Here is a 27,447-nt window from a genome sequence, read left to right as displayed (position 1 = left end):
TCCCTGCTCCAATCCAAGCTGCTCCCTCCTCACTGCCATGCCACGCGCCGCTTGACACAGCATCTCCCTTCAAAACCATTAGCACAGGCTCTGATTCCCGTTTAAGGAAATCAACCCACTTTGAAGAGCTCCCATCTAATATCTTGCTGGGTAATGATGATCTTTTGTCTACCCGCTAACTTGAAAGTGGCATTTCTGCTCTTTCATCAGCCTAATCATCTCTGCCAAGTCCTTATTGGTGTCACAGGCCTCTCGGTTCTCCCGGCTGCCGCTCTGTTTCTCTTTTCCTTTTACAAGATAAGCATCCAGTGCTTCAGCAGCAAACAAAATTTAGCAGAGAATTGATGAAAGCAAGTGAGAAAAGGGTGCAGCACTGCAATGGATAATAAGAATATCTAGAATGGTTTTAATTTCTCCTGGTGTCTCGGGTGTGTGTGTGTGGGGGGGGGAGAGATGGACCTCCATCTTGAGGTTTGGAGAATGAGAGCTCATTAAAGGGAAGAAAAACCTTCATGTGACAACATCGGGCTGCCAGCTCTGCCCTCCGTCCCCATCCTCACTGACCCTTCCATCCCCATCCTCATTGACACCCCTGCAGTGTTGGGTACCACCCTGCACTGCGGCCCCATGACCCCATGGCAATTTACCCAGCCCGAGCCCTGGGTTGTTGCCAGCAGAACCACCTGCCTTTTTGATGGGAAATTATGACGGGAAATTATAGGTATTTTCAATTTACCCTAATCTCATTTTAAAATGTGCAATTCAAATGACAATAAAGATGGGCGCAGTTGGGAATATAAATGAGCTTCACTAACATAACAGCCCAGAGATATATAGCGTGCTCCTAATTCATTTGCAGGCATCCTGACACTTCCCCATTGTTATACAACAACAGCTAATCACCTTCCTTTGTTAAGTATGAATCACACTTCTCTTTAGTAGCTTCCCCATTGTTTGATGGTTTAGTGGCTGTGCCTACGATTTACAGAGGAGCCTCTTTGTATTAAAATGAGCCCGGCTCCCCCCTCACACTCCAAACAATAATAAAAAAAGTAGATTAAAAAGGAGAAGGAGCAAAGGAAATGAATTAAACTCCTTGATCTTCCCTTTCACAAATGGGATTGGGCTCTCCAGCAGCACATCGAGGCCGGCCAGCTTCCCACGAGCTGCCCAAACACATGGATGTGGTCAAATCCCTTCCTGCCATGAAACCAAGGTGGGAAAATGAGGAACTACACACGTGTGCACAGACTTGGAGCAAATGGCTTTGGATAAGCAATAATCCTGCTCCTCCCATCCCAGCACGCTGGATGTGAATTTCCATAGAGCCACTGGGCTCTGGCAGTATAAATAGTTTATGGCATATCAAACTATTAAACACGATTTTAATCCCACTTGTGATGTTCGGTGCATAACTCACAGGAGGCTGACTTTGATGTGGCTGGTGGAACAGAAATCACATTGAACAGATGTTCCAGCTGGAGTTGCTTAGTGTTTCCATTAAAGACTCCGGCTTTTTTTTCCCCCCTTGGTTCCTTTCTCCCTTTTCTATGTCTTTGGAAGGTGAAGCTGTTTATGACTCAGCTCTTTCCCAGCTGCCCAGACCAAGACTGGCATGTAGGACTGAATGGGGCCAGGCCTGTGCTGTCCATCAGCTGAAGCAGCCATGCTCATGGTCCTGCACAGGACACAAACCCAGGCACCTCTTCACAGCTTAATCCATCCTGGTGTTTTCCTACCCCTCCATCACCCATCCAGCCCTGGGAAATTGATCTCCTCGTTAGACCCCATTAAGAACGACATACTTTTAATAGCTGGATAGGATATTATTATTATTACTTTCACAGCACAGAGTATTTAATGGCTCGCTGTTCCTTATTGGGTCCTTCACTCTTTACTGCAGACCCCATCAGGCTCAGGGATGCAGCTCACATCTCCTGCACTGCCCTGCATGGTGTAACGGTGTCTCCAGCTCTGTGTTGTTTGTGAGGATGCACGTGCATCTCCAGCCATTGTCACTGTTTGCAGGCTGTGAAATAACCCGTGCTATTATCTCATTTTATCTGTCAGGACTTGCTACACAGAGACCCAAGAGCCTGCTCATCTCCCGGCAGCAAAAAGCTGGAAATCTTAAATGCTGAATTTTCTGCTGTGCTTGAGTTTGTTCAGGCAGTTTTAATTGGACTCAGGAAAGCAGCTGGCATGCTAATATTGAGCACCCCGCATTTGCAAATTGTTGGTAAATACAGCTGGAGGAATTGTGTGTGCGAATGGAGCCGGGCTGGAGAAGGGTCGGGATGATGATCCCACGACCCCTCTGCAGCAGTGATAGGAAATCTCCATCCCCATCCCTGTGATGGAGGCTGGGTGGCAGGGACCGGCCGCTACTCACGCTGGATGTCAATAGTGACCGAGGTCTCCTTCCCGCTGGGGATGGCTTTGTTAGTGGCACGGCAGACGATGTTCTCCCCATTCTCAATGTCTGAGGGGGCGATGAAAAGGGTGCTCATGATGCTCTCCCTCTTGCCGTCACGGAGAAGGGTCTGTGAAGGGACACGGAGATGTAAAGAGGTGGCACGGAGCCTGAATGGTGGCGGTGGGGAGAAATGTTTATTAAAAGGATCATCAGGAGCTCAAGAGGAATGCGTTCCACTCGGAACTTTGAAGTCGCCTGCATTACAAATGGCTGCAAACTGACCCATTTTGTGCCTTGCATTTTGTGCTTTGGAAATTTTCATTAGAAATGTCAAGTGTTCCTGAATCCTCAGCACTTACCAGGCGTCGGGCTTTGATAAACAGGAGAACATGTGGGCACCCATTCCGAGTAGGCTGCTGATTGCTCTTTGATGTTTTCCTTTATGACCCAATAAAGGCTTTCCGTTTAAATTAAAAAATGCCAACAACCCTGACAGTTTTTCATAGAAAACTGCAGCTGGAGGCGGGGACGTATGTCACTGGGAAAAAACCCTTCTGTTTCAGAGCTTCTGCTACAGCCAAGGTCAGTGCTGGCTTTGTTCCTTGAGCAATACAAGCACAACACCCAGATAGGATGCTGGGGGAGAGAAGTGGGCCTTCCAGGTGATGTATAAGCAAAGTAAGGGAGCAAGGGAGGAACACAGTGTGTTCCCAGCATGCCCTGCCTCACCTTGGAGTAGGTGGCCCCGTTGACGACTTCTCCTTTCCGCATCCAGATGATGGAGGCTGCCGGCTTGGCGTTGTCTGCATGGCAGGTCAGGTTGAGGGGGTCCCCTGCTCTCAGGCTGATGATGGGTCCCCCCATAATGACAGGATCATCTGGAGGAACTGCAAGGCAAGGACATGGCAGGTGTGAAGGAGGTGATGACATGCCAGCATTAAACAAACCTGTTGCCAGGGCTGGGAGCTCACACTGAGTCAATGTCTGTGATGGGGACATCACGTCATCCCCATGGGGTGCTCTCAAAGTAAAAGCTTTGCCCCCACTTACTGTGGGCATCAGCAGTGCCCCAAGCAGGGCTCCCCTGGCAGCCTTCATCATGGAGGGGCAGAGCAGTGCTGAGCATGCTTGTGCAGCTTTGATCCTCCTTTTGCTTTCACTTTATCCTCTGTGCCACCCCCTGGCTGCACAAAAAGCTGTGAAATTCCTCTCACTCAGGCTCACCACTGCCAAGCCTTTCAAGCATCTCCATCCCTTAAAGCAGGCGTTGCTGGGGGCGGCGATGAGATATTTAAGATCTCAACATGCCTTTGAAACAGCCATGGTCTGACAGCCTGTGTGAGCTGTATCCTCATCTCAGAGCCCAGCTCTGCTGCTACCACAGCCAAAAGCATCTCTATGTCAGCTGGGGAAGAAGGAGATAAGGGTTGGGGATGGTGACTTTTTGGGGACCAGTCCTTGAAGCCTTTTTGCAGTGCTGGGCTGCTCTCCTCTCCTCAGAGCTGGCACCGTGCGATGCCCAAACTGCACTGTGCCTTTCTGCTGGCACAGGAACATTCCTAACAGCTCCTTGTTGGCAACCCCAAGCCCAGCGAGGAGCTGGAAGGGGATTATGCTCTCTGACAACCCGGAGGTGACCGCCCACCTCAGCACAGGGCTTGCAGTGAGCAGATGTGCTGCCTGCACACCAGGCTGCTCACACAGGCATCTGCCAAACGTGGTGAGTAATGGGATTTTTCAGCTCAACGGGTGGAACCCAAGAACTGGAGGAAAAAAGCTTTCCCACATGGATCCTGAATGTGTATTTCTCAGGCAACAAGAGAGAAAAAGGTGAAAATCTGTGTTTTTGGGGTTAGTCAAACTGCATCAGGCCCCGGAACAGGAGGATGTGGAAGCTGTGCTTCGCTCTGGTGCTGTTTAACTACTAAGGAAGTGCTTTTACTTTATAAAAAGCAGCCATTGCACTGAATGCATTTATACCACTTTCAAAAAATACCCACCAAAAACCTCAGCATGTTTTCCAGCCGTTCTTTTCCCCCTCACTGAAGCTATTAATTGAATTTGACCTCAGCTTGTGAAATATTGGAAACTCATCTTGTGCACAAGGAAGAAGCCCAGCCCACCAGCCTTGCTCTGAAGAGCCTTTCAGAATGAAATGAAGGGACTCTCATAGGGATGCTGAAGGCTCCTGGCTGATGTCCTGCCAGTGGCTGCTCCCCCCAGCCCAGAGCATCCTTCTGCAGTGCCAGCATAACGCTGCTGATGGAGCTTGTGGGACATCACAGCCCCCCTCAGGTATGACTTCCCCATGCCAGCAAACCCACTTTTCCAACAGGCGTTGCTTCTGTTGCCCCACTGGATTAGCAGTGAGACCTGGGAGCTGCCGAAGGGGTGAGGAAGAGGAAAGGAGAGAACAGATCCTGACTGATGCTTCTCAAGTGGTTCTCATCCCCAGGTACCCACATGGCCATGCATTATCCATGGTTTCCAGGCTCACTAAGTATGGGAGGAGAGGGGCTGCAATCAGTGATGTCTCCCAACAGCCCTAACTCCTGTAAAGTGAAGGGGGATGCACGCCTTCCCCAGGCTGGAGATGGGAGAAGATCAGAAGATGAAGAGGGGAAGGAATAAAGGGAAGCGCGGAGCCGGCAGCGCAGAGCCGTGATCCATTATTCATCCTGCGCTCCCAGGATTGTTGTTATTATAAGGCACCAGTACAGAATCTGGTCTCCTAATTTTTAATCACGTAGAGGTAGAAATGCTAGCCTTCCTGATTAACGCAGGGATATAAATAGGATGAGCTGTTTGGGGTTGTGGGCTTCTTAATCCTGACAGCAAACAGCAGGGAGTTAACCTGCACATGACTGGAACATCAACAAGGAATAAGAGCAGGGATGGATGAGCAGAGCACGGCTGTGGCCATCACTGCACCCCATGGGCAGAGCTGGGCAAGATGAATGAGGGGGGGTCTCTCCAAAGGAAGATCTGCTCTTTTTCTGACCATAAACAAAACTTGCAGAAGAAAACATGCCAAGTTTCCCATCATCAGAACCACAGCTTTCTGTCAAAGCACAGCACTTCCACCAGGTGGTGAGTTACAGGCCTTCCTGTACCCAGCTCTGCCTGCAGGCTTTACCTGTGTGATTAAGCAATGGCACTACACAGGATCTCTAGCACTGAGCTGGTACCCAAGGCTAGCACTTCTCTGACCAAGAATGAGCATTCATGTCTGCATGCTGCTGGCCATTGGGCAGCTGGACAGCTCTGCAGCAGGCAGACGGAGCCTCAATTGCCCTCAATATTTATTGAGATAACAAGATCCTGTGGGCAGGAGTCTCCTCCTGCAAGCAGGGAAAGCAAAAGGCCCTCCAGCCGCCAGCACTGCTTCCTAATTAATGCTGACTGCCTTTTTGTGTGGCTGCCAGCATCTCCTGGCTGCTGGGCCAGGGTGCACAAAGCCTCCTGCAGGCAGTGCCAGCATCCCACCCAAAGTGCTCCCAGTGGGGACGGCACCCGGTGCTGGGATGGAGCAGCAGCTGCTGAGTGGCCTCCGAGGAGTGCTGTGTGTGACATGCTGGAAGGAATATTGAGCTGCTATGAGATGTGTGCCCCCATTGAGCCCAACACCTCCCTGGGGAAGGGCTGCTGATGTGCTGCTCATCTTTGGGGAGGCCCAGGTGGTGTTCAGGGCTCTGCGTGAGGCCAGAAACAGATGCCTGCAGCTATCACAAAACAGCTGTTTGCCAGCCACAAAGCAGAGGGGCTGAGCACCCTATGAGCATCCCAGCCTGCTGCTGGGTGCCACCCCCAGGACCCTCCCTGCCCTCAGTGGCAGCCAGAGGGACCCAGAGGCTTTGCTCTGGCACAGAGAAGTGTTTGTGTATTCAGATGTGCACTGCAGGCTTGTCAAGGAGGCATGTTTGCCTCTTGTAGACAAGTCAAGCTTATGAGGGCATCATGCTACACTTGCTCAGAGTGAGCGTACGCGGGCACTGTCCTGATCTGCATGCAGCTGCTTGCTGGCTGGAGCATTCTGCAAAGCAAACCCTTGCAGGTCCAACCTCATGTTCCAGGACCAGACTTGCAGCCTGCAAAGAGCAGAGTGTGACCTGCAGTCTCCTGGGAAGATGCATGCCCCTTCAGAACAGGGATGGAGCAAGGGATGACCTGAGCTGCTTCCCTGCCAGGTGGGAGCAAATGAAGTTGCCTTCATTCTACCAAATAAAATGAGAATGGGAGAAAGTCCATCTGGCTGTGGTAAACGGGCTGGGGAAGGCTGGGAGAAGGGAATAAGAAGGAATAGTTGGACACAGGCAGTAAAATGGAGCTAGCATTGCAATTCCTTTGCAGAGGAGCCTGGCAGGTAAGGAAGAAGGGACCTGATGGCAGCGGGACAGCACTGAGTCTGCAGATGGGGTCAGTCAGATTTCCCTTTGCATCCTTCATCTGAGGGGCATTCCTGCCTGTGAGCTGCTTGGTATCTGAGTGCCCCACAGTCCAGAGCTTTCCCAGTCCCTGCTGCACTCTGGGAGGGCTGGCAATAGGATGGGGCTGTGGGCAGCCTGCAGGATGCAGAGCGCTCTCTGGAAGCTGCCCGGCAGAGGGAAGGAGGAGAGGAAAAAGATGCAGGCAATACAGCCTGGGGAAAACACGCTGAAAAATAAATCAAAAGAAACAAGGGGAGCAAGGGAGAAAAATAGTGATGAAAGTTTAAATAGTGCATCTCTCCCTCGGTCCTATTTGCTTGGTGAGTGTTGGAGGCAGCGAGAGTGTGGGTGGGCTCAGCAGCCATACAGCCCCTCCATCCCACACAGGGGACAGAGATACAGGAGGGGGACGGCTCTGTGCCTCCCACAGCCCTCCTGCTGGCTCTACCTGTCTGCAATGCACGGACCCTCCTCACATTGCAAACCTCCGAGCTAAGATTTCCTACAGTGTTCCCCCCCCCCCCCCCCCCGTCCCATTAATGATCTCAGTTCCCATCCAGCAAATGAACAATCTTTAAATATTGGGCTTTTCTATCCCCATTGGGATTAAACCCAATTTCTGGCTGCAAGGGCTGTCAGAGGAAACACAAGCGGATCTGACACGGGATAAGCGAGCATTTGTATTCTACTGAAAAAACCTTTTCTATGAGGAAAAAGCAGAAGTTTTCGCAGCCCCTCCGAGCTCTGACAAAGCACACAGGTGGCTGCCCGGGTATTGATCGCCCGCTTGAAAGATTCTCGGCACAAAGAGCAACAAACTCCACATTTCCTCTTCCAGCTGAAAAGAAAACACCAAGCCAGCAAATCCATCAGGGCTGATGGAGCAGTTCCCATTGAGCACGGTGCAATGTGGGTGCACAGCGAGGGGAAACTGAGGCTCAGCCTCAGGGATGCACAACCGCACTGCATGTCGCCCTGCATCCACACTGCTGTGCTGAGATGGGAGCTGGGTGTCCCCATCTGGAAAGACACCAATGATGGGACACACCTGGAGCACGGCCCTCTGCCCCCACCACCTTCTCCTTGCTTTCCTAAAGGCCACGGCGACCAACCATAACAGGGGCTGGGGAGGAGGAGGGAGATGTATTTTGGAGTGAAGATACATGCATGGCTTTAGGGTGGCATGGAGGGCTGTAGGATGCCCCAGGGAGTGGTAGAGTTTCCCAGCCCCATACCCCAAAATCCCCCATCAGTGACTGACTTCAGCTTTGCCATGAATCAGCCATAGAGCCAAGGCTGCACCTCAGCGCAGCGCTCCGTCCTTCAGCCACGCAAAGCAATAAAGGGCACAGCAAATCGTTACGGATGAAGCCGGGACGCATTGGATGGGGTTGATCAATGCACAGCACTGCCTTATCTCTGATACTGGCCAGGGCCAGATGTTCTGAAGGAAGCCAGCACAGCCCTGCCGCGATCAATCACAATGTTCCCAGTGCTGACACGTCTCGGCCCTCTGAAGCTGGTTATCAGTAGCCACACAGCTCTGCGTATGCAGTACAGAGAGGTTCAGTCCCACAGGTGCAGCCCTGGGATGCCCTTGTCTGCTCTCCCCCATGCAACTTGTCCTGATGCCACCTGGCCCTGCACGAACCCCTCTTTAAGACCAGTCACCCAAGTTTTCAAAGCAAACTGGGAGGGGATCCCCCCCCTGGCTGCTCTTCTTTGAGCACATCCCCACTGCACCAAACTCATTCATTTGCTTTGAGATATTCTTCCTCTCCCGAAGACTTAAGGCTTCAGTTCTGTACTGAGAGCATCAGGAGTGAGCCCAGAGGCAGGAAAGAAAGGGAAGCAGATGAGAAAGCCAGTATTCTTCATTTACTCTAGTTAATTTTAGCCTAATTTGTTCTTCTGTAAATATCAGCCCTTCTTTAATAAGTCAGCACGGCGATTGCAATGTAATCACCCGGCGCATCATAAAAGAGTTTCACTGCTAATTGTTAGGAGGAAGCGGAGCTGTTCTGTGGCAGGTATGGGATTGCAGAGAGAGATAATTATAACCAGATCTAATTAGTAATTATAACAAACCTCTGCTAGAAATGGCTTTTAGTTAAATATGCCCCAGTTCTCCCAGCAGTGCTGCAGAGCTCGAGGAGCAGTGCTGGGTTCTGGACCTGCAGCCTCACCCTGTGCACAGGATACCAGTGTGCAAAGAAGAGAGCTGGAAATGCAGTGCAGGCAGCTGAGACAGGAGAGGGTGCTGTGAGCACAGCGACTGAGGTGCTGGGGGTGCATCCTCGGGGGCACTCTGCTGGAGTTGGAGATGCTTTGGGAAGAGGAGCAGAATGGGAAGGATTGAAGATGAGCACCTGGGAACGCACCAGGATTGCTCTGCATGGTGTGAAGTGCAAACAAATGGTGGGGTGGTTCATCCCCATCCTTAGTGCTACTGCAGAGAGAGGGGTGCCAATCTGGGGGGGATGCAAGAACAAGAGAGTGAAGGACTTCCAGGAGAAGGGTATTAACCCAAGAGAGGGATGTTGGCCTGGGAGGGATGTGGATTGAAGAAAAGGATGCTGATCTAAGAGAAGGGTGCCCATCCAGGAGGAGGATGCTCAAACAGTGGGGTGGGCATGGGGGGATGCTAATCCCAGAGAGATGCTCATCAAGGCGATGGATGCTAATCCAGGAGGGATGTTAATCTCTGAGGGATGCTCATCCAGGAGATGGATTCTAATCCAAGAGTTGGGTGTGGGGATGCTGGCCAGGAGCTGCTCCCCCTGCAGCAGAGCTGCCCCCAGCCTCCAGCTCCTGCCCTGTGGGAGATGAGATCCCGTGGCACCGTGGTTGGGTGCTGCTGGACTCCCAATCCTCCCACCACGATCCCTTGTTGCTCGCAGCACCGACCCCGACCGCTTCCCAGCTCTGTGCAAAGTGATTCAATTAAGCGCCGGTTCACAGAGAGTGCTAAAAGAAAATCAAGCAAGCGAGCGAGCGCCCAACAACACCGAAAAAAATGCCCCCTGGAGAATAATTTTCTTCTATGGATTTTTAAGACCAGCGGCTGGAGAATCACTTTCTCGTTTTTGTGCTGTCTCTCCAGTCAATAAATAAGAGGGAAATAAAGGATTTCAGAGAAAATAGAATGCAGTCAAAAGGTAAATTGTGGTCTTAAAAGCCCCTAAGAGACTGTCACCGACTTTGAAATGTTTCCTGGTTTGAGACCATTTCTTCCTGACTACATGGTTTCCACTCCTCAATTTGCATCTCGGGGAGGCAATCTTTAAAACTGATTTTCCCCTGGTTGCATTTCATCGGCACAGAACCTAAACAGGCGGCTGCATTACAGTAATAACATCAACATTTCAGCCACCTTCGCCTTAATTATTTCTCCGTCTTGCCAACAGGACCAGTTAAAATAGATTTATATTTTGGTGGGGAGGAGGAGGGGGGGGTTCTGTGTGTGTGGATGGGTGAGATAATGTGGAGAAGCCCATTTCTCCCCTGTAATGTGTCACCGTAACAAAAAAAGTAAATGAAAAACAAACACTTGAGGTAAAAGGTTTGGGCCGTTTAAGAAATAACGTCGGCGTTTCAGCTGTCTTTTGCTTAATTGTTTCCTTCTCTTGGCTCTGCCACCTGAACCTGTTTAGATAAGATGGGAGCGTGGATAAGGAGGAGGAGCTGTGCCCTCCTGGGCTGATAATGCTGCCTTCACCAGCCACCAACCTGGAGCTGAGCGCTTGGGAAGCTGCAAGGCGCTGCTGAACAACACTGAGAGGGGCAGGCTGCTGGGAACGGGTTGGAAAAGGCCTCCTAGGTCGTGGAGCCCAACAGCTCCAGGAGGAGCCTGCTCTGCTGGAGGAGCACCCGGACCCGCGCAGCTCTCAGACTTCCCTCCTTCGAAGCTGCTTTCATGCCAACGATGATCCCTATTTATAACCTTCTCCCCTCCTGTTCTGCTGCATGCAGCTTTATGACAGCCAGGGTTCTCCTTTTTATGACATTGTTGTTCTTAAAGTGGTTTTATCACCTGGTTTTATTGCAGAATTACCGCGTGGCACCCCAAGTGCCACAGCAAGTGGGAGGAGAGCACAGCCCGCCCCAGAGCAGTGAAAGCAGCTGTGATTTGGGGATGGATGCAGCGCTTCTTCTCCGGTATATTTCTATCCATAGATACATAAAGCACTTTGTGATCCCAATGGATGCAAGGCACTATATAAATGTAAATCATTATCATTATCATTAAATACCTTCTGCATCTTTTCAGCCCACCAGTTGGAATTGGAGGCGTGCGGGGCAGCTGCTGTCTGGGCTGGAGCTGCTGAACCAAACGTGAGAGGGGTGATTTTTTTTTTGCCTTTGTTAGCAATTAAACGTGCTGTCATAAAAGGCTTTATTTTCCCTCTGCAATTTTGCATGCTGCCTCTTGACTTGAAAGTCACTTCTCGCCCACCACGAGGAAGCTGCACAGGCTCCCCTAGCAACAAACCTGAATAAGAAGCAGCTGTTGGGGCTGCTCGGGCACTCCTGTGCTATTTGAACCCTCTGTGAGCAGTGTCCTGCAGCACGGCTGGGGGTGAGCACCTGAAAGCATCCCCATGCAGCAGGGCTGCATGATTTATGACTAAAAGAATACAGATACCTGTGGCCGAAATCACAACTCAGCATCATTTCTGCCCAGCCCCAGAAAACTGAATGCACGGAACTGCCTTCTTTTGGATGTTGGCCATACTGCAACCAGCGCTGTGCTTACAGCCCCAGGCTGCCTGCAGCTTCTACTTTCTTCCTTTCTACAGGATCTGAGCCTGAAGGATTCAGTCAAGGTCATGCAGCTCCACTGACACTTCCCAAAAGGAGATGGCTGGTATCAGCCTCCGTGGTACAATGACAGAGCACCAAAGTTCAGAGGGACTCATGGAATTTCATCTCCCCTGGTCATAATAAGCAGAAGAGATGGAGCTGGAGAGCTCTGATTGATATCCATGGGTCTGAGCCCAGGTCCCTCCCAACCTACAAGGGCTCTGCAGTATTTAGTTAAAGGAAACAAGGTTTCCCTAGCTCCTGTTTTTCTTTTCCTTGTGTATTTTTTTGTTTTCCCCAGCACTCCAGAGCTGCAGCCTCCTGCTGCCCAGGGGAGATCTTCCATTTAGCTACCTTTTCCTTTCTCATTTCATGCTGCAATGGAGATTCATCAGAGGTGTTAAATCCATGATTTGCCACGACTCCCCCAACTCACCTGCTGAGCTCAGGGTTGAGAGCAGTATCTGTGCTAAGCCCTGCACCCCATCCTTGTCCCACATTGCAAACCCCAGCCTGAGCACAGTCCTCATCTCATGGCAGCTGTGGCTATGGAGAGCCACCAGTGTCTGGACATCACAGTGAGGGAGTGAGGGGCAAAGGCTGGGTCTTGGGGTGCTTTCACCCATCCCAGATGGATGGGAGGCATCAGCCACTAACTTGAGCATCCTTAATGCCGAATGCCAGAGGACCATTTGTCCAACATCTGCCTTAGCATGAGATGGATTTCCCTGGGGTGAGGCTATTTTCCATCAATCACAAAGGACACCCATGGGTGAATCACAATATGATTACCTAGGTGTGACGTTAAGCCCCAGGCAATCTCTGTCCTGGCCTTGGGGGGGTATGGAAACTGACACTCAGCCCCAGAGCTGGCGGGCAGCAGGAGCACCTGATGCTTTCCTGCAGCCTCTCCCACAGCCTTTCCTGCTTCCTGGCCATCCCTGCCCTTGCAAAGCCTCGGGCTCATTTTTCATCTGGGGGGATCGATGGGGAAGCGGGGGCTGTTGCTGCAGGGATGTCACGCTCCGAGGGGCTCATTGCTCTCTGCCAGCTGCCAAGGGGACAGCAGCAATGCTGGTGTCAGGTCGCTAACAACCTACACGTGATGCCCAACCCCACAGCACTGCAGCCTGTGTGTGGGGAGGGATGCAGGAGATGTGTGTGATGCAGATGCAGGGGAGCGTGTGCAGGGTACAGATGGGGGGATTTTGTGATTGGGAATAGGGAGAGATGTGTGGGTGTGCAAAGCAAAGAGGGCTTTCCACAAGCTCTATGAGCATGGCATCCATCAGCTCAGTACAGAGCACAAGACTCTCCATGGCAGAGCTGAATGTTCCGTGCTTGCTAAATGTACAGGTCAGGCCCTCCCTGCATCGAGACAAGAAATCACAGCTCAGTGCAAGAATCCTGACATTAATCATTCCTAAATGCGTCGCCTCCCATTTACTGGCTGCTCACTCTTCAGCACGCGGGTAGGAGTGCTGAGGACAGAGGCAAGGTGAAGTTTGATGGGAGGTGGCATTGCTGGAAGACCAAGGGACAGAGTCCAGAGAGAAGAGATGAGCTGCCAGTTGCCCAATTCTCCCTTCAGCATCCAACCTGGCTCTGTGTCCCCAGCGCTATCCATTAATTTACCTACAGCACAAGACAGCCTCACCTAACCCCAGGGTACAGGGCTTGGAAGAAGCCTGAATTCTGCAGGTTTGTCCATAAAATAGTGTGAGATAATCACTCCAGGCTTGTGCTTACAAAAGCCCTGAGCTACCCCATCTTTACATCAGTGTGAAGAAGGCAGGAGAAGGGTGGATGCAGCTTTACCAGGAAATCAAGCCCTGTTTACAGTCCCCTACACGTGTCAAGAGTGTGATCAATAAGACATTAAACCATGGTAACAAAGGAGGCGTGCCCACATAGCATGAACCCAACACCACGATGCTGTGAGATGGGCTAAACCAGTTGATGCTATCCCTAGGATGCCCTTCCAAGGCAAGAAAGCAGCGCTCACTGGGCTGCCCCCCATCCTCCTGCACCAGGGAGCTCAGCACCCACCTCACCCTCAGGACAGCCCCCCTCCCCCATTGCAGGCTCTGAGCCGGCTCTGAGCGCTGTAAACTTAAGCTGCTCAGACACAGCATCAAACATTTAAGTTATTTGGGATTTGCGCTCGATTGTTTGATGTTGCTGTTTCATTCTCAGCAGACCCGGTTACTGTTTTGCCACTGAAAAAATTCCCAGCAGAGAAGGCAGCTTCATGGAGACAGAAACTGTTTCAAGGCTTTTCAGGCTATCAGGAAGAAAACGATTGCGTTTCTATCCCTTCTTTTTTTTTGTTCCACATTGACATTCTGACTCTACATGCTGGTTCAGGCTGAATTTTGCATTCAAAGAATTTAATTCTGTTAAAAAGCAAAGGAAAAGAGTTGAGATAGTTCCAGGTTGGACCGGTTCACGCTTTGAAACAGCCCCTGTTCCAGTTTCTCACTGCAGCTTGGCATTACAAACTAAGACTGAAAAATGGCCTTTCCTGGGCCATAACCTCTTCATTTTCTGATCAAACTCTGCTAAAGAGCAGGAAAGCTGGGAAACGCAGATGTCTCGAGCTGCCAGTGATCATTCTGGTAATAGAAACAGCTCACTCTGCTCTGCTGGGGGGGGGCTGTTGAGGCTGGGATGGAAGGAAACATTTCAATAAAACAAGAGGCTGAAAAAAGAAGAGGAAAAGGGTTGTGGCTGAACGGGAACCGCGTGGCATCGCGGCGACCTTCCTGTCTTCCCACCCCTGCCTTGTGCCATCTTCTAAGGCAGGAGCTCTCACTTCAAATTAACTTAATCTGTACTGTTCAATAATTCATGTTGATTTAAGAAAGCTTCATTTCTAATGGGATGCACACGGAGGCAGAATTAAGGCTGGGAGGAGCCACGGAGGGGGAGAACTGAGGCAACGGAAGGTGACGTATGAGTTAACTGCTATCAGCTGACTGCTCAGCCCCGTGGTCCCCCACTTATGGCCACCACCAGGCTGCAATGCCTCCCCAGGGCCAACCCTTTCCCCATGGTGGCACACAGAACCACACAGCCATTGAATTCCCACATTTCACCACCTGGAGCCTTCAAATTCCCACATTCTGGTTCCTGGTTCCTTTTCTCACCCTCCTACTGCCGAGGCTCACCCCGTGCCCCCCTTTTCCTCCCTCTCTTCCCAGCTTCTCCTCGCTTGGTTGCATCCAAGAGCTGGGAACTCAACACTAATTAACGTGCCTGCAAATCCCAGCTTGGCTGGTGGGGCCGCCAGTTCCTTCACGGTCCCCCGGGTGCAGAAGGCTCCACAAGCCATCCCTGCGGCTCCTCCAGCTACACGGCTGGCAGATGCATATTTTAACAACACACATCTGTTGGCTATATAATCTCTTGTATTTGCCCTCCCTGCTCCCAGCTTTGATGGAAGACCGGAGGGAACTCTCATGTGGTTACAGCCGAAGTGTTTGCTTTGCAATTTCGCTCGATTGCTGTCTGATTATATTTTTAAATTTCTCCAAGTCCTAATCAGGCTCTTACTTTATTTAATTAATACCCCCAGCTTGGTTAAAGAGATCATAAATTAAGAAACCCTGCCATTAAAGACGTACCAGGTAGCAAATAGACCTCCTGTGGCTTTTGAAATCAACCCAACAGCCCCCGCCCTCCCAGCACGTGGTCTGGGGAGCTCACAGTGCATCTTCCAAGCTGCTCTGAGTCCCTCTATCCTTTCCAAGGACAGATGACTGGCTCTGCAGCTCCCAAACCCCATCCTACCACCCGTCCCTACACTGCCTTCCTTGTAGGACAGATGTCCTCAGGAATGACAGTGCCCTGGAATCGTCCTGGGGCGATGGGAGGACACAGAAAGGGGCCCCATCAGCTTCAGGATGGGTTGGCTGGGTTCCCAAGCAGTGCCTGTCCCTGAGATCCCACAAATACAAGACTTCTTCCAATGCCAATGACACCAATAGGCTCATCTGTTTGAGTGCTTGGACTTCCAAGGCTATGGAATGATCCGTTCCACTACATTTAACCATGTAGACTTGAAAACAATGTGACAAAACCTTAAATATTTAATTAAAATATGGTGTAACTCTGCATCAGAGCAGGGGAGTAGGAGACAGCAGCCCCGTAGAGCTGTTGTCAGACATGAATGACAGCAGTTGGAATCTGAATTCTGAGGCATTAAGGGATTTCTTGATAGCAAGGAAGTGGAAAAGCTGGCAAGAACGGACAAAGCAGCACCAACCCATGCGGAAAGCCAGGTGAGCAAAGTATGCTCTAGAGGATACAGCCTGGATGTGTCAGAGGAGGATGGGGTGAAACAACCCAGCAGTGCACCTCACACACATACTGCCCACGGCTACTGCAGCTGAGTAGTGGGAGACAGTGCCAGCTCCCAGCAGTGGGCAGTGGATGGAAGTATCTTCCCACCTCGTGTCCTCTTCCTTCCCCCCCAACCAGCCCTAAGTTTCCCCAGAGCATCTGCAGGCACACATCCAGCAGGAGCAATAGGAACCAGCAGGCTGCAGAGCCCCATCCTCTCATTGATTGGGTTTACTCTAAATATGCTCCAACTTTAATTTTCCTAAAAGGAAAACACGCTGCAAACATAAGTTGCTGAACATCTTAGGTAAATGTACCAATTAGCAGCTACCATGTATACGCACATAAACATTAACTACCATCTATTCAACACATTCCATAACCCCAAAGATAATAACGATTTCCTTTTGATCCACAAAAGCATCTCTCTGCTCAATCAACACTCAGAGCGCTGACGTACGCCTGTGCTCCCTGGGACTAAATTAGTTTTGAAATCTTTAGCTCTAATTAAATAACATTATTTCTTTTGTCTGGCTCCAACAACGTCTCCTGACTTCGCAGCAGAAGGAGGAGGCACAGCTTGTAGGGGCTGACGGAAGCTTTGTTCCCATACGGGGCCATGCTGGGACTTGGAGCTGCTGCTTCATCGAGCAGAAGGATGAGTCAAATGGAAACCATCAGTGTTAGCAGGCCAAGGAGGGGAGTTTGGGGGTAGGGACTGGGCAGAGTGGTAGAGGGGACATCACAGACCTGAAATGACAACTTGTTTTCTTGGATACTGATGACAAACCTGCAGACAGAACTAGTGCCTTAGCAGCAGCCACAGGTACAGAAATGAAGGAAAAGAGCTGCTTACCTTAGGAAGGTCTCAGGAAGGCTGGGATCTCCAGCAAGATCCCCTCACCTCCGTTGCCAGCCCTTAAATGAAGGCTATGAAGGGATGGATCCTGGCTCCAGCCCTTCCATCACCCAGTACACTGCATGCACATCAGCTGCCCTGGGCTGGCCCTGCCTTCCCACCAGGTGCTCCTTCACTGCTTCAGGCTGTGAAAGAGCATCTCTGCTACACCACCAATACCCTTGCACGTGTGTGAGTGCCCCTGTATTTGTAGAGCTGAAATACTAAACGCCATGCCCAAGCTACTCCTTCCAACAACAGCCCTGCTCTCTCTGCTGTCACATTTGGGATCACAGTACATTGCTCTCACCACGGGCTCTTCTCCAGAGTGTCCTGACTCAGCAACAAAACACCTCTGGACAGGAAGCCCAGAAAAAAGCTGTGAGTGATGGGAGCAGCAGACTTACCAAGGACGGTCAGCCGGGCCGGTCGGGATCGGATGGCCGCTTGGATGGCCTGGCACTCATAGACAGCGTCATCCTGGAGGTCAGCCCTCAGGATTTTCAAGTGATGCTCTCCAGACAGATGGTCTCCTACGACCAGGTAGCGGGGGTAGCCTGTAGGATGCAAAGGGTCGGATAGATGAGCTTCCCGTAGCATTTCGAACCCAGGTTTTGCTCAACTAGATGAAATCCCTAGAAAAAGGGATGGGATTGACATAACCCAGGGTTTGCCTTTATTTCCCAAGGGGCAAAACACAGCTGGGGCAAGGCAGAATCTTGGTTGATGAATGGGTCAAACTTGACCTTGGGCTATCAAGAAACCTAACACTCGAAGTGCCAAAAGCAGACACTGCAGAGCACTGGGATGTGAATGCATCCCCTGATTTAGGACCACTTCCCTGTCCTCCCAGACCTGCCATGGAGCAGCTTGCCCTATGCACAGCTCAGCGTGACACCCAAAGCACCACAGAAGGAAAGAGGCCGTCAGTGCGTCCCTCCTCGTGCTGCTGATTGATGCTCTGTGCTGTGCAGACAGCCTGGCACGCTCCCGTGTTTCTGTTGTTTCGCAAGCTATCAGCAGCAGGATTTGCTCTCCTGAACCGCGAGAAATACAAATGATGGGTTTGTTTGTATTTAGCTAATTAGATGACTGGCTGAGCCGGCAGCACACGAGCTGGCAGTTCCTCTTGCTGAAGCAGCCCCAGCTCCGCTAATTGTGGAACTTGTTCACATGAGCCACATACTTCAGTGGAGCTGCTGTCACCCATCCGTGCTGCAGGGTCTCATAGGGAAGGATCAGCTCTGTGGTGGGTAAGAGCTGCGGCACCGAGCTTTGAAAAACGTCTGAAGAAGGGACTGCTCACTCAGGTAAATGGATCATTCTACACATATTAATAAAGCAACAGCAAACACAAAGAAAAGGAGAGGCAGCATTCTGCTGAGAGGAAAGCTGGGCTCTTGGAGACCGAGAACCGTGATTTCTCCCTTGGTTTCTGGCTGCTGCTGGCTCTGCACAGCGGGGCTGCTGGCTCATGTGAGCCCTTCCCCTTCATTTGGAGGAAATGTTTTAAAAACTGATTGTATTTTTCAGTAAAATATATTGGACACATTGGATCTCCACTCCACAATTGCTCCAGTCTTCTCCAGTGGCAAGAAAGCCATTCACAGTCCCATACAGTGGGATTAAATAAAGCAAAATCTGAGGAGCTTTATTACCAAACTGTGACTTGAGGGCTCTGCTGGATCTCAATAAATACATTTATCCAAACACTTCCTTTTATTTTTGAGGAAGCCAAAGCAGACACTGCTGGTGCTTATGAAGCATTTCAGCCCGGTTCTGGAAACAAGACACCTCCTTCCCCCCCACCTGTGGGAAACCAACTGCCCGGCCTCGAGCTGCAGCCAAGGCTTTGCTCATTCCAAATCTGAACGCTCGTGTGGGTGCAGCCGGAGGGTTCTGCAGTTCCAATGAGAACACTCATTATTCTCAAAACAAATATTTGTTTTCAGGCTGTTAAAGAGAAATGGCTTTCACCCGTGGCAAGCACTCCTTCCCTCTTTATTTTTCCAGAGGTGTTCCCAAACATCCATTACCCCGACCTGTGATTAATGACAACGTAAGGGCCCGAGCTCTGCTCCCAGGCAGCATCTCCTGCTTGGGTACCACTGTGCCACCACTTACTGGAGAGATCCCGTCCGACGCCGAGGGCGAGCCCGTCCTTGATCCACAGCACAATGCCATTGTACTCGGGGATGGCACACAGCAGCGTCACGGGCTGCCCAGCAATCACCACCTGGTCCTGGGGCTGCTGCGTGAAGGAGGACGCTTGACCTGGAGAAAGGAAGAGAGAGGACGAGGCTGTCAGACCCCGGCGGCACCTCGGGGTGCAGCAGCACCAGACTGCAGGGGGCTGAACTCCAACCTTTGTGGCCACGGTTCTATGATCCCTTAAGGATGCAGTGACAGCTCCAAGCCTTTGGGACACCTCTGCTCCATGGAGATGTCTGACACCTCCCGAGGGGGCAAAGCCTCTCATTTTCCACCAGAACCTTGCTGGTTCACTCCAACCCATTTCCCGTCAGGGCGCGCTAAGTGCTGGCATTATGTTTTATTTTCACCCCTTGAAATTCATCATCCTTCCTTCGCTTCGTCATGACTGAAAACCATAACGGGTGTTAAATCTTTTTTCCTTTCTTTTCCCCCAGAATGAGTGCTCTGCTTTGCAGTCGCGCGAGGTGTGAATGCTGACGCCTACATCTGTCATCCTGCAAAGAGAATAGCACAAGAGCAAGAAGAAATGCCTGCAAAGCATCCCTGAACTGAACCTGGGCTATCCCAGAGGACTGCATGGGGATGCAGCACTGCTGTCTGATGCTGAAGCCTTAAATATCCCGCTCTTACCCAATTTTAGGCTCTGTTGGTGTCTGGGCACCTCGGAGGGCAGTGCTTTGTATTTGCTGAGCATCTGAGCTGTGTTCAGTCATGGGAAGGGAAAGATCCGAATAGAGATCAGACTGCCCCTTGCTGTGCCACCTCAGGGCTTCAGCACTCAGGAGCCCTGCTGGGTGTTAATTATTGCTCTGGAACAAGCACAGAATGGGAAACTCACACCCAGAGCTCAATGACAGCTCAATACCCCCCATCACACCAGGCTGCAGGAAAAGGTGCTTCAAAATCAATGCGTTAAAACCAGGACAGCCTCCACACGAACCACCCTCGATCAATTCAATCCTAATTTGCATTAACTCAATTTAATCATTGACTGATGATTAATCCTAAACCAAGGTTAAGTGTGACACAAGTTCTCGCAACTAAACTTGTTTCCAAAGGAGTTGCTGGGCCTTGCCTACAGGGCAAAGCTGCAAAGCTCAGCCGTTTTCCAACTCCTGCAGCTAAACCAGCCTAAGCTCCCCTTGTGAATACTTATATTTCACTTAATTTATTGCAGCTTGACTCGCTCCCAGCCAGCTGAGGATACGTGGGAAGGAGCAGAGCCATCCTTTGGGGATTCCTACCAGTTCTACACAGCAGATTGAAAAGCCCTGCGGAAATATTTGTGAATTCAGATGCACCTGCAGCACCTTATTCCCAGGGATTTCAGAGACTCCACTGCTCTCATGTTTGCAGGGCAGCCTGCTTTTCATCATGGGTGCTCCCAGAGGTCACAGTGCTGGACCTCAGCGCGATGCTGTGCTACATACACCCAACCACAGCAGCCATGGGAGAAGCTGGCTCACAGAGTCATCAGATCACAGAGTTACGGTTGGGTTGGGAGTCTCCTCATAGCCCCAGCTCAGGCTGCCCAAGGCACCTGCAGGGATAGGGCACCACTGCCCTCTGCATCACATCTCACTAAATTCCCCCTTTAAAGCCATCCTCCTTGCCCTGTCACTGTCCTGTTGGGATGCACTGCGGTCACACTGAGCCCCAACAGCACCAGAAACCTGAATGGGGATGCAGAGATTTCATATTAACAGCTCTACAGTTTGGATGCACAGCACTGAAATAATGGGAAAAACAGGGATGGGAGAAAGGAGATTAGGAGAGGAGGCTCTGCATTCTGTGTTACTATTTCTCACCCACTCACTACGTTTCATGGCTCACTCCATAATCCCAACCATTCCCAAAGTGAGCCGGGCAAGCAGGGACAGCACTGCAACGCAGCAATCACCAAACAGAGATCGTTTTACAGGCCAGAATTATCAGTTTGTCAGCTGGGATCTACAAGAGCCGTAATGAGAAAGCAGCAGCACAAAGTGGTGGCTGTGCCCTCTGAAAATGCCCATTAAGCAGAGGCTTCGTTTGGTAATTGCTGTTGGAAACGAAGCCCTTCTTGTGCTTTCAACCCCCCCTTTTTTCCTTTCTTGATTTGGTTTAGAGAGCAGCTGACGGCCATGGGAAATTAGAGTGAGAACACGACATATGTCTGCTGTCCTGTCCTTCCTTCTGTTTGCTCAGTGTGAAAAATGGTCTGTGGGAACCTTTACAGCACGTGGACCCATCTCAGGGCTGAGTGATGCTGGCAGCAGAGGAGGGAGAGGAGAGGGACACAGAGAGCAGCACCCGGCCCAGCCCCGCTCCACGCTGCTCCATAAAAAGCCAAAATAAGGAGTACCAAAGGCAGAGCTCAACTCGCCTTCAAATCAGCTTAATGCGTGATTACTGGGTTTAACTGGGTTTGGGAGATCAGAGGGCTGCTCGCAATGCAGCTTTTAGCTGTCTTATGTCTTAATGTCAAAGGAACAAGTAATTTGCAGAAAGTTTTAAGGGAGATAAGATACTTGACAGCAAATAGCTGGAAACAGGGAATTGGGAAAGGATGATCTACAAACGCAGAGTGAGTAGTTTCAGCTGCAAGGACGTGGGCTGAAATGTTCCAGTTTGGCTTCTTCATCCCCATGAACTTTTACAGCATAATTACAACCTGGCAGTTGGGCTTCAGAACAGAGCTCTGCAGTCCCAAAGCCAAAACAGAACGGGCTCTGTAAGGGGTTGGGATTGCATGACCTCGAAGGTCCCTTCCAACCCAAACCATCCTCTGGCTCTATGATTTCACCCATTGCATGAGATGCTGTGGGCCCACAAGAAGTCCTACCTGGCACGGAACAGCATTAGCCATAGGAATCTGGTTTTAGACACAAACCAACCCCAAATCCTTGTAGAGACTGGAGTTAAAACCAGCCACTAGAGAAAAAAACCCTCAAATAACCCCACCAAGGGGCATGCGGACAAGATGCTAACCATGCCTCTGGGGTCCCAGTGTTGGGTCTGGGGGCTCTGGCAGCGGAGAAGGTACCAGAGACCCTTTGTATCCAGATCCCATCCTCTGCTGGCTGCTGGCTTTGCTGCATGGCCTGAAGAGCTGTTTGCAGCCCAGGACACCACAGGAGCTGCTGCGCTGGCCTGGCTGCATCCTGCCCTCCTGGAGAAATCTCTTGAAGGCAAAAGCAGGGGGCACTTGTGCAGCTATTGAAATCTTAAATGCTGGGAACAAAACAGGAGAATAAAGCGCCTGCTGCGAACAACGAGCCAGCAGTAATGCTAACCCTGCTTTCAGATATCACAAGCAGGAGCCCTATGAAGTCACAAGCATGTCATGAAAGTGTAAGAAAAAAGAGAAAGGGGAAAAAAAAACCCCACCAAAACAGAGAATCACTTCAGAACTCTTTATATTTCCTTAATGGATTTTGCACCTGTGGTTCCTGTTTTTCAGTGCTGCTCTGTAACGTTGCCTTGTTCTCTCAAACAAAGACTGATACTCTGCCACGTCTGGGACTTGCAAGGGAAATCACATCGCTACCACTGCAGAGCTTCCAGAGAAGCCCCAACGTTCCCATGCAGTGCCAAGAACCCAGACCCACTGGCAGCCCACAAGAGGAACTTACACAGCACTCAGCCCATCCCCAATGCCCTCAGCAGTTCCCTGCTCCTTCAGACCTCAGAGGGCTGCAGTGTTTGCACGAGTCCTTGCCTGAATGATTTCCACTTGCAGCCCCCTGTGCACAAAGCAGACGATGTGCTGCAAGAAGAGAAGAGGCAAGCGGGAACAGCGGATAGTTAAATTTTCATTACCCAAGAGAAGTGAGTATTGTAATAAGAAGCAAGGGACTTGCAGAGGGAACAATGACTCATTAGAAATGGAGACACCACGGCTGCTTTTATGTAAGCAGAGCTTTGAATTTCCATTGTGTTTTGAAAAGAATTAGCTCTTTTTGTTGAGGAGGGGATAGAAGTGCTGAAGGAGGACTGGTAGGAACCGAACTGTTTGGAAATGAAAGGCTGGGGACGGGGGGGGGTGGTGGGATGCCTTCCTCGTCCCTTGATTCAGAGCTAGCACTGAGTGGCTGAAGGTGAGCAAGAGGCTGTCCTGCCTCTGCTGCGGGAGAACTGAAGCCCAGAAAGCATCCTAGGAGGTCCCTATTTGAATCAATATCCTGAGCTGGACGGGACCCATAAAGGTCATCGAATCCAGCTCCTCTTGCCTCTTTGGGCCAGGGACATCACAACACAATGATGCTGGCTCTGAGACTCAGCATATCTCAGGGGTGGATGCAGCAGGACGTGCCTAAGGAAGGACTCCATCCCCCTTTCTCAGCAGCCAATTATCTCCTCTTCGTACTCCCATCTTTCTATTGACCCCATCTGCCCATGTCATGGGTCCTTCCATGGGTCCTAATCGGGAGCCAAGGCCACTACGCTCCCCACAGGACGCCATCCTGCTGTGCAGTGTGGTGCCCACATTGATTTTTCGATGGCTGGGAAAAGCAGGCAGACAAAAGTGTTCCATTATTTACAGCGCTCTCAGGAGCTGTCACTCACATGGCCGTGCCATGTTCCCTCACCGTGGTCCTCAGTCACCAATGTGCCTGTCCTTCATTTGCCCCCACTTAGAAGTGCCACCTGGGGAAGCATCTCAAGGATGCTCTGGGGCACAGCAAGGATTTCCTCAGTGCAGGACCACGCTTTTCTTGCACCTGTGTAGGACTGGAGGACAGATGGGTCCCCAGGCAGGAGAGCTGAATCCCACCAGTGAAGCTGTGGATGCATCCTGGGACAAGGAGCAGCCCCCAGAAGGGGACACGTGGTGGGGATGACCAGAGCCACGTCCTGCCCTGCCCTCCTGCTTTATGGAAGGAAACCAGCCGCAGCCTGAGCTCCTCACTTGAGCAAAGCTTTCCATTATTTTGTTTTGTTTCCCTGGAGGGGAAAAAAAATAAATCTGTTTGAACAAAAATGTCAGTTTGGCCTTTTTTAGTTTGACTGTGTAAGCGCAGCTCACGTGGCTTCGACATGCTGAATTACTCAACCCGAAGGAAGAAGCCAGCCCCACTGCCACCCCACGGCACAGGGATGGGTCACCGAGGGGCACAGCCGCCCCGTGCCACCTCCAGCTGTGCCCGCATCTATGCCATCTCTGGAGTGCAACGTGAGCACCACGCTCTGCTCCTGGAACAGCCCTTTGCCTCTTGGCCCCATCTCCAAGCAAACCTGAGCTCTCCCCTCTATTCCCCGAAGGCTGCTTACAGAAAACATCCGCATCCCGCCGCGTCCACTAAGCAGCTGCAGACAGGAGACACAGACGTTACAAGTAAGACATCGGACCTCTTAGGAACCTTTTTGTCTATTAGTCACACAGGCGAGAGATCTGAACCGCCGAGCACTGCGCTCGCTTTGATACCCACATGAAATCCCAGCACTGCTTTCAAAGTCACCGCCAGCAGTTTGGTCAGCCATGCAGAAAGGGCTGAAATGTCATCGCCTGCTCTCTTATTAGCTACCAATTGGGAAAGGTGTAAGACTACACTTACCGAGGGATATTTATTGGCAGTGTCCCGCCAGCACCAGCGCTCAGAATTACCTCCTGTGAGATTAAACGCCTGTTTGTGGAGCTGCGCTGATAGAAAACAAACTAATGGGCTGCATCAAGGAGGGAGAGAACACAGCTCCCACAGAGCACTGCTCCGTGACTTTAGGGACAGGGCGCCACTGAACTTTCAGGCTCCTCTGCCCCATCACTGCATGCCTACCCACTGCCCCACAGTGCAGGAGCATCACCTTGTGTTGGACAGACCAATGGAGGTGGAGCAACAAGAGCTGAGCTCTGGGGCATGCAGGGCTGTTGCTGGGCATGAGATAGAGCTATGCTGCTGGGGCAGGGACAAGAGAAGGCTCCCTGCAATGCAAACCATGCCATGCAAAGCAAAGCAAAGAAGCCAGAGGTGCTCAGCTGCAGTATAGTATATGTGTACAGCTTTAATGTTAAGGGGAGAAAATGGGACTTCTCCTTCTAAAACAGCTGATGCCTCAAGCGTCTGCTCATCCCATGGGATTTATTCATAAAATCCATCAGGACCTTTCTCACAGCCCTGTCGCACACCCCGGCCCCACAAAACTCAGTGCATCCCCAAGTTAGAGGGCACACAGGACACTCGGCTGTAGGAAGAGCAGGAGGATGAATAATCCATTTCACAAACGATTTGGAGATTTCAAAGGCTGGCTCAGCTCCCAGGAAGAGCAGAAGCAGCAAGTTGTGCAGTCTATGGGGCGGAAAATCAGACCAAAGAGCTCGCCCTGGGTTGCGCGATGCTTTGCTTCTGTCCTCGTCTTTCCCAATCTGTTATCGCACGCTTTGAGTCGCAGAGAGAAATCAAAACGAAGATTCACTTCAGAACAGAAAAATGCAGCTATTAATACCAAAACCACTGCAGGATTCTCCTCCCAATTCCCACCTACTACTCCAAAACCCAGCTCTTGCAATGAGACATTGAGAGGGGATGCTGCATGAAACCCCAACCATGTTGCTTGGGGGGCCCCAACATGATGTGGGTTCTGGGACCTGAGCTGAGGAGCGGGGTGAGATGGCTGCAGGTTGTGCTGCACCAATTAGCAAGTCTGACAATGAAGCAGAGGGAGAATTAGCGACTTTCTGCCATAATTATTGTTTGTTTGGATTTTTCCGAGCGGAAATAATTGTAAATATGTATACTGCCTTTTCTTTTATAAATGCAACATTCATATGCAGGCTGTTCTTTGGAATAATTTGTTTCAATTCTAAAGGTAAGCGCGTGGAATGCACAACAAAATGTGCTGGGGGGAAGAGGAGGAGGAGATGCCAAGAGGAACAGAAGGAGCAGAGCAGCAGTTGGGCAGGGAACGCTTCTTGCACATCCATCCCCACAACCCAAGGAAAGCACTGAAACCTCACACACTTCTATGTGTGCCATTTCCAGGTGTTCTGGAGGGCACCAGTGAACAGCCAGGTTCTGCTTTTTGCCTGGGATTGACCCAACCCAAACCAATCCAACCCAGAACCATTTAAGTGTGAACTCTGTCAGTATTCACATCCCAAAAGTGCTCCATCACATGCACCCCTGGGAGCAGAATGGGGATGTGCCCTCATAGCTGTGACTCCTCTGCCTGACCCCCACCAGGAGGGGCCTCAAATGGTTTTAAGCACAAGATTTCACTGTTCTTTTTTTCTTTTGTTTTGTTTTCTTTTTCCTGGCTCCTTTATAAAGGACCCCACTGCAGAGCCAATGGCGTGCTTGTGTAAAACCCCAGTCTAGGGGATGACAAGCACATTCTGCCCTGCTGAGTTAATTAGCAGGTAATGAGAGATGCTTGTCAATAAGCCCAGCTGCTGCTGAACCCCCTCCTGGGCTGAGCACCGCACCTGCAGGACACAAACTTTCCATCCTGACGTGCTCGCTTAGGACACAATGTGTTCCACACATCAAGTTGACTCTTGGCCAGAGTTCACACAACAAACAGCCAAAATCACCCAGACCACCAAAATCAGGGTGGCTTTTTTTTTCCAGAGATCTTTTTCCCACCTGGTTTACTGGTAAAGGATTCCCTGCCTGGAGCTGAGAGCAGGTTGTGTGCAGCTGGGAGTCAAAACAAAAGGAAAAGGCAGCTGGGGGCAGACCTGCTCCAGCTCCATCACTGTGAGATGCAGCACACAGCTCCACACCATACAGACACCTATAAATTACTTGGCCCCTGGCTGCCAGCTCAGGCCCAGCTCGATATTGCCTGCAGTAATTATTTGGATCAAATGCAGTTTATCTGCTTCATATTTGCGTTTCCGTGCTCTCCGGTAACTTATAAATGTCATTGCAGTGTTTATTTGTTATAATGAAACTTAATGACGTTTGAAACCAATGGCGGTGGCTGTGGGCTGCAGGTTTGAAGCAAATCTCTTCATCTCAGAAGCAGGAGGCCCGGAGATAACATTAAATTATTCTATAGGGGAGGAAGATACACGCAGGCAGACATTCATTGGCTGCGTTACTCATCGGAGATGACTTGTGCTGAGCCGCGGGCTGGCAGTACTGGCACACACCGGGACTGAGCGTCCCTGTCCTGGGGGCCACGTGGTCACCCCATGATCCCCACTGCCTCTCCCTCAGTGTGAATAACCCTCCCAGCACACGTGGAGGGAACAGGAGGGGCTGCTGCAAAGCAATGCTGGGCTGGGGGAGAAAGCCGCTCCAGGGGCTGCATGGGGGAAGCAGTCATGGTGGAGGCACCTTCTCCATCACAACACTGACCCCAAAAGCCCTTCTCCTGCTCCCGACCCAGGATAAACTTCCCTTGTTTCTGCTCCAGGCGCT

The 27,447-nt window shown here is 50.9% G+C and overlaps 1 protein-coding gene across 6 annotated transcripts in view; it reads right to left on the bottom strand.

Moving 5' to 3' along the window:
• KIRREL3 (kirre like nephrin family adhesion molecule 3) overlaps positions 1–27,447 on the bottom strand; it is a 216,406-nt gene that overhangs the window by 23,201 nt on the left and 165,758 nt on the right. For all 6 annotated transcript variants that reach the window (XM_072354975.1, XM_072354977.1, XM_072354978.1 and 3 more), the window contains 4 exons: positions 19,013–19,162; positions 17,296–17,445; positions 3,146–3,303; positions 2,393–2,543 (listed from right to left, as the gene is read on the bottom strand). In XM_072354975.1, coding sequence (XP_072211076.1) covers positions 2,393–2,543; positions 3,146–3,303; positions 17,296–17,445; positions 19,013–19,162 — 609 coding nt within the window. The remainder of the gene's footprint in view (positions 1–2,392; positions 2,544–3,145; positions 3,304–17,295; positions 17,446–19,012; positions 19,163–27,447) is intronic.

Source organism: Excalfactoria chinensis, chromosome 21 (genome assembly GCF_039878825.1).
Source record: "Excalfactoria chinensis isolate bCotChi1 chromosome 21, bCotChi1.hap2, whole genome shotgun sequence".
NCBI lineage: Eukaryota > Metazoa > Chordata > Aves > Galliformes > Phasianidae > Excalfactoria > Excalfactoria chinensis.
Note: the sequence above shows the minus strand (reverse complement) of the source record. Positions and strands in the feature narration are given on the sequence as shown.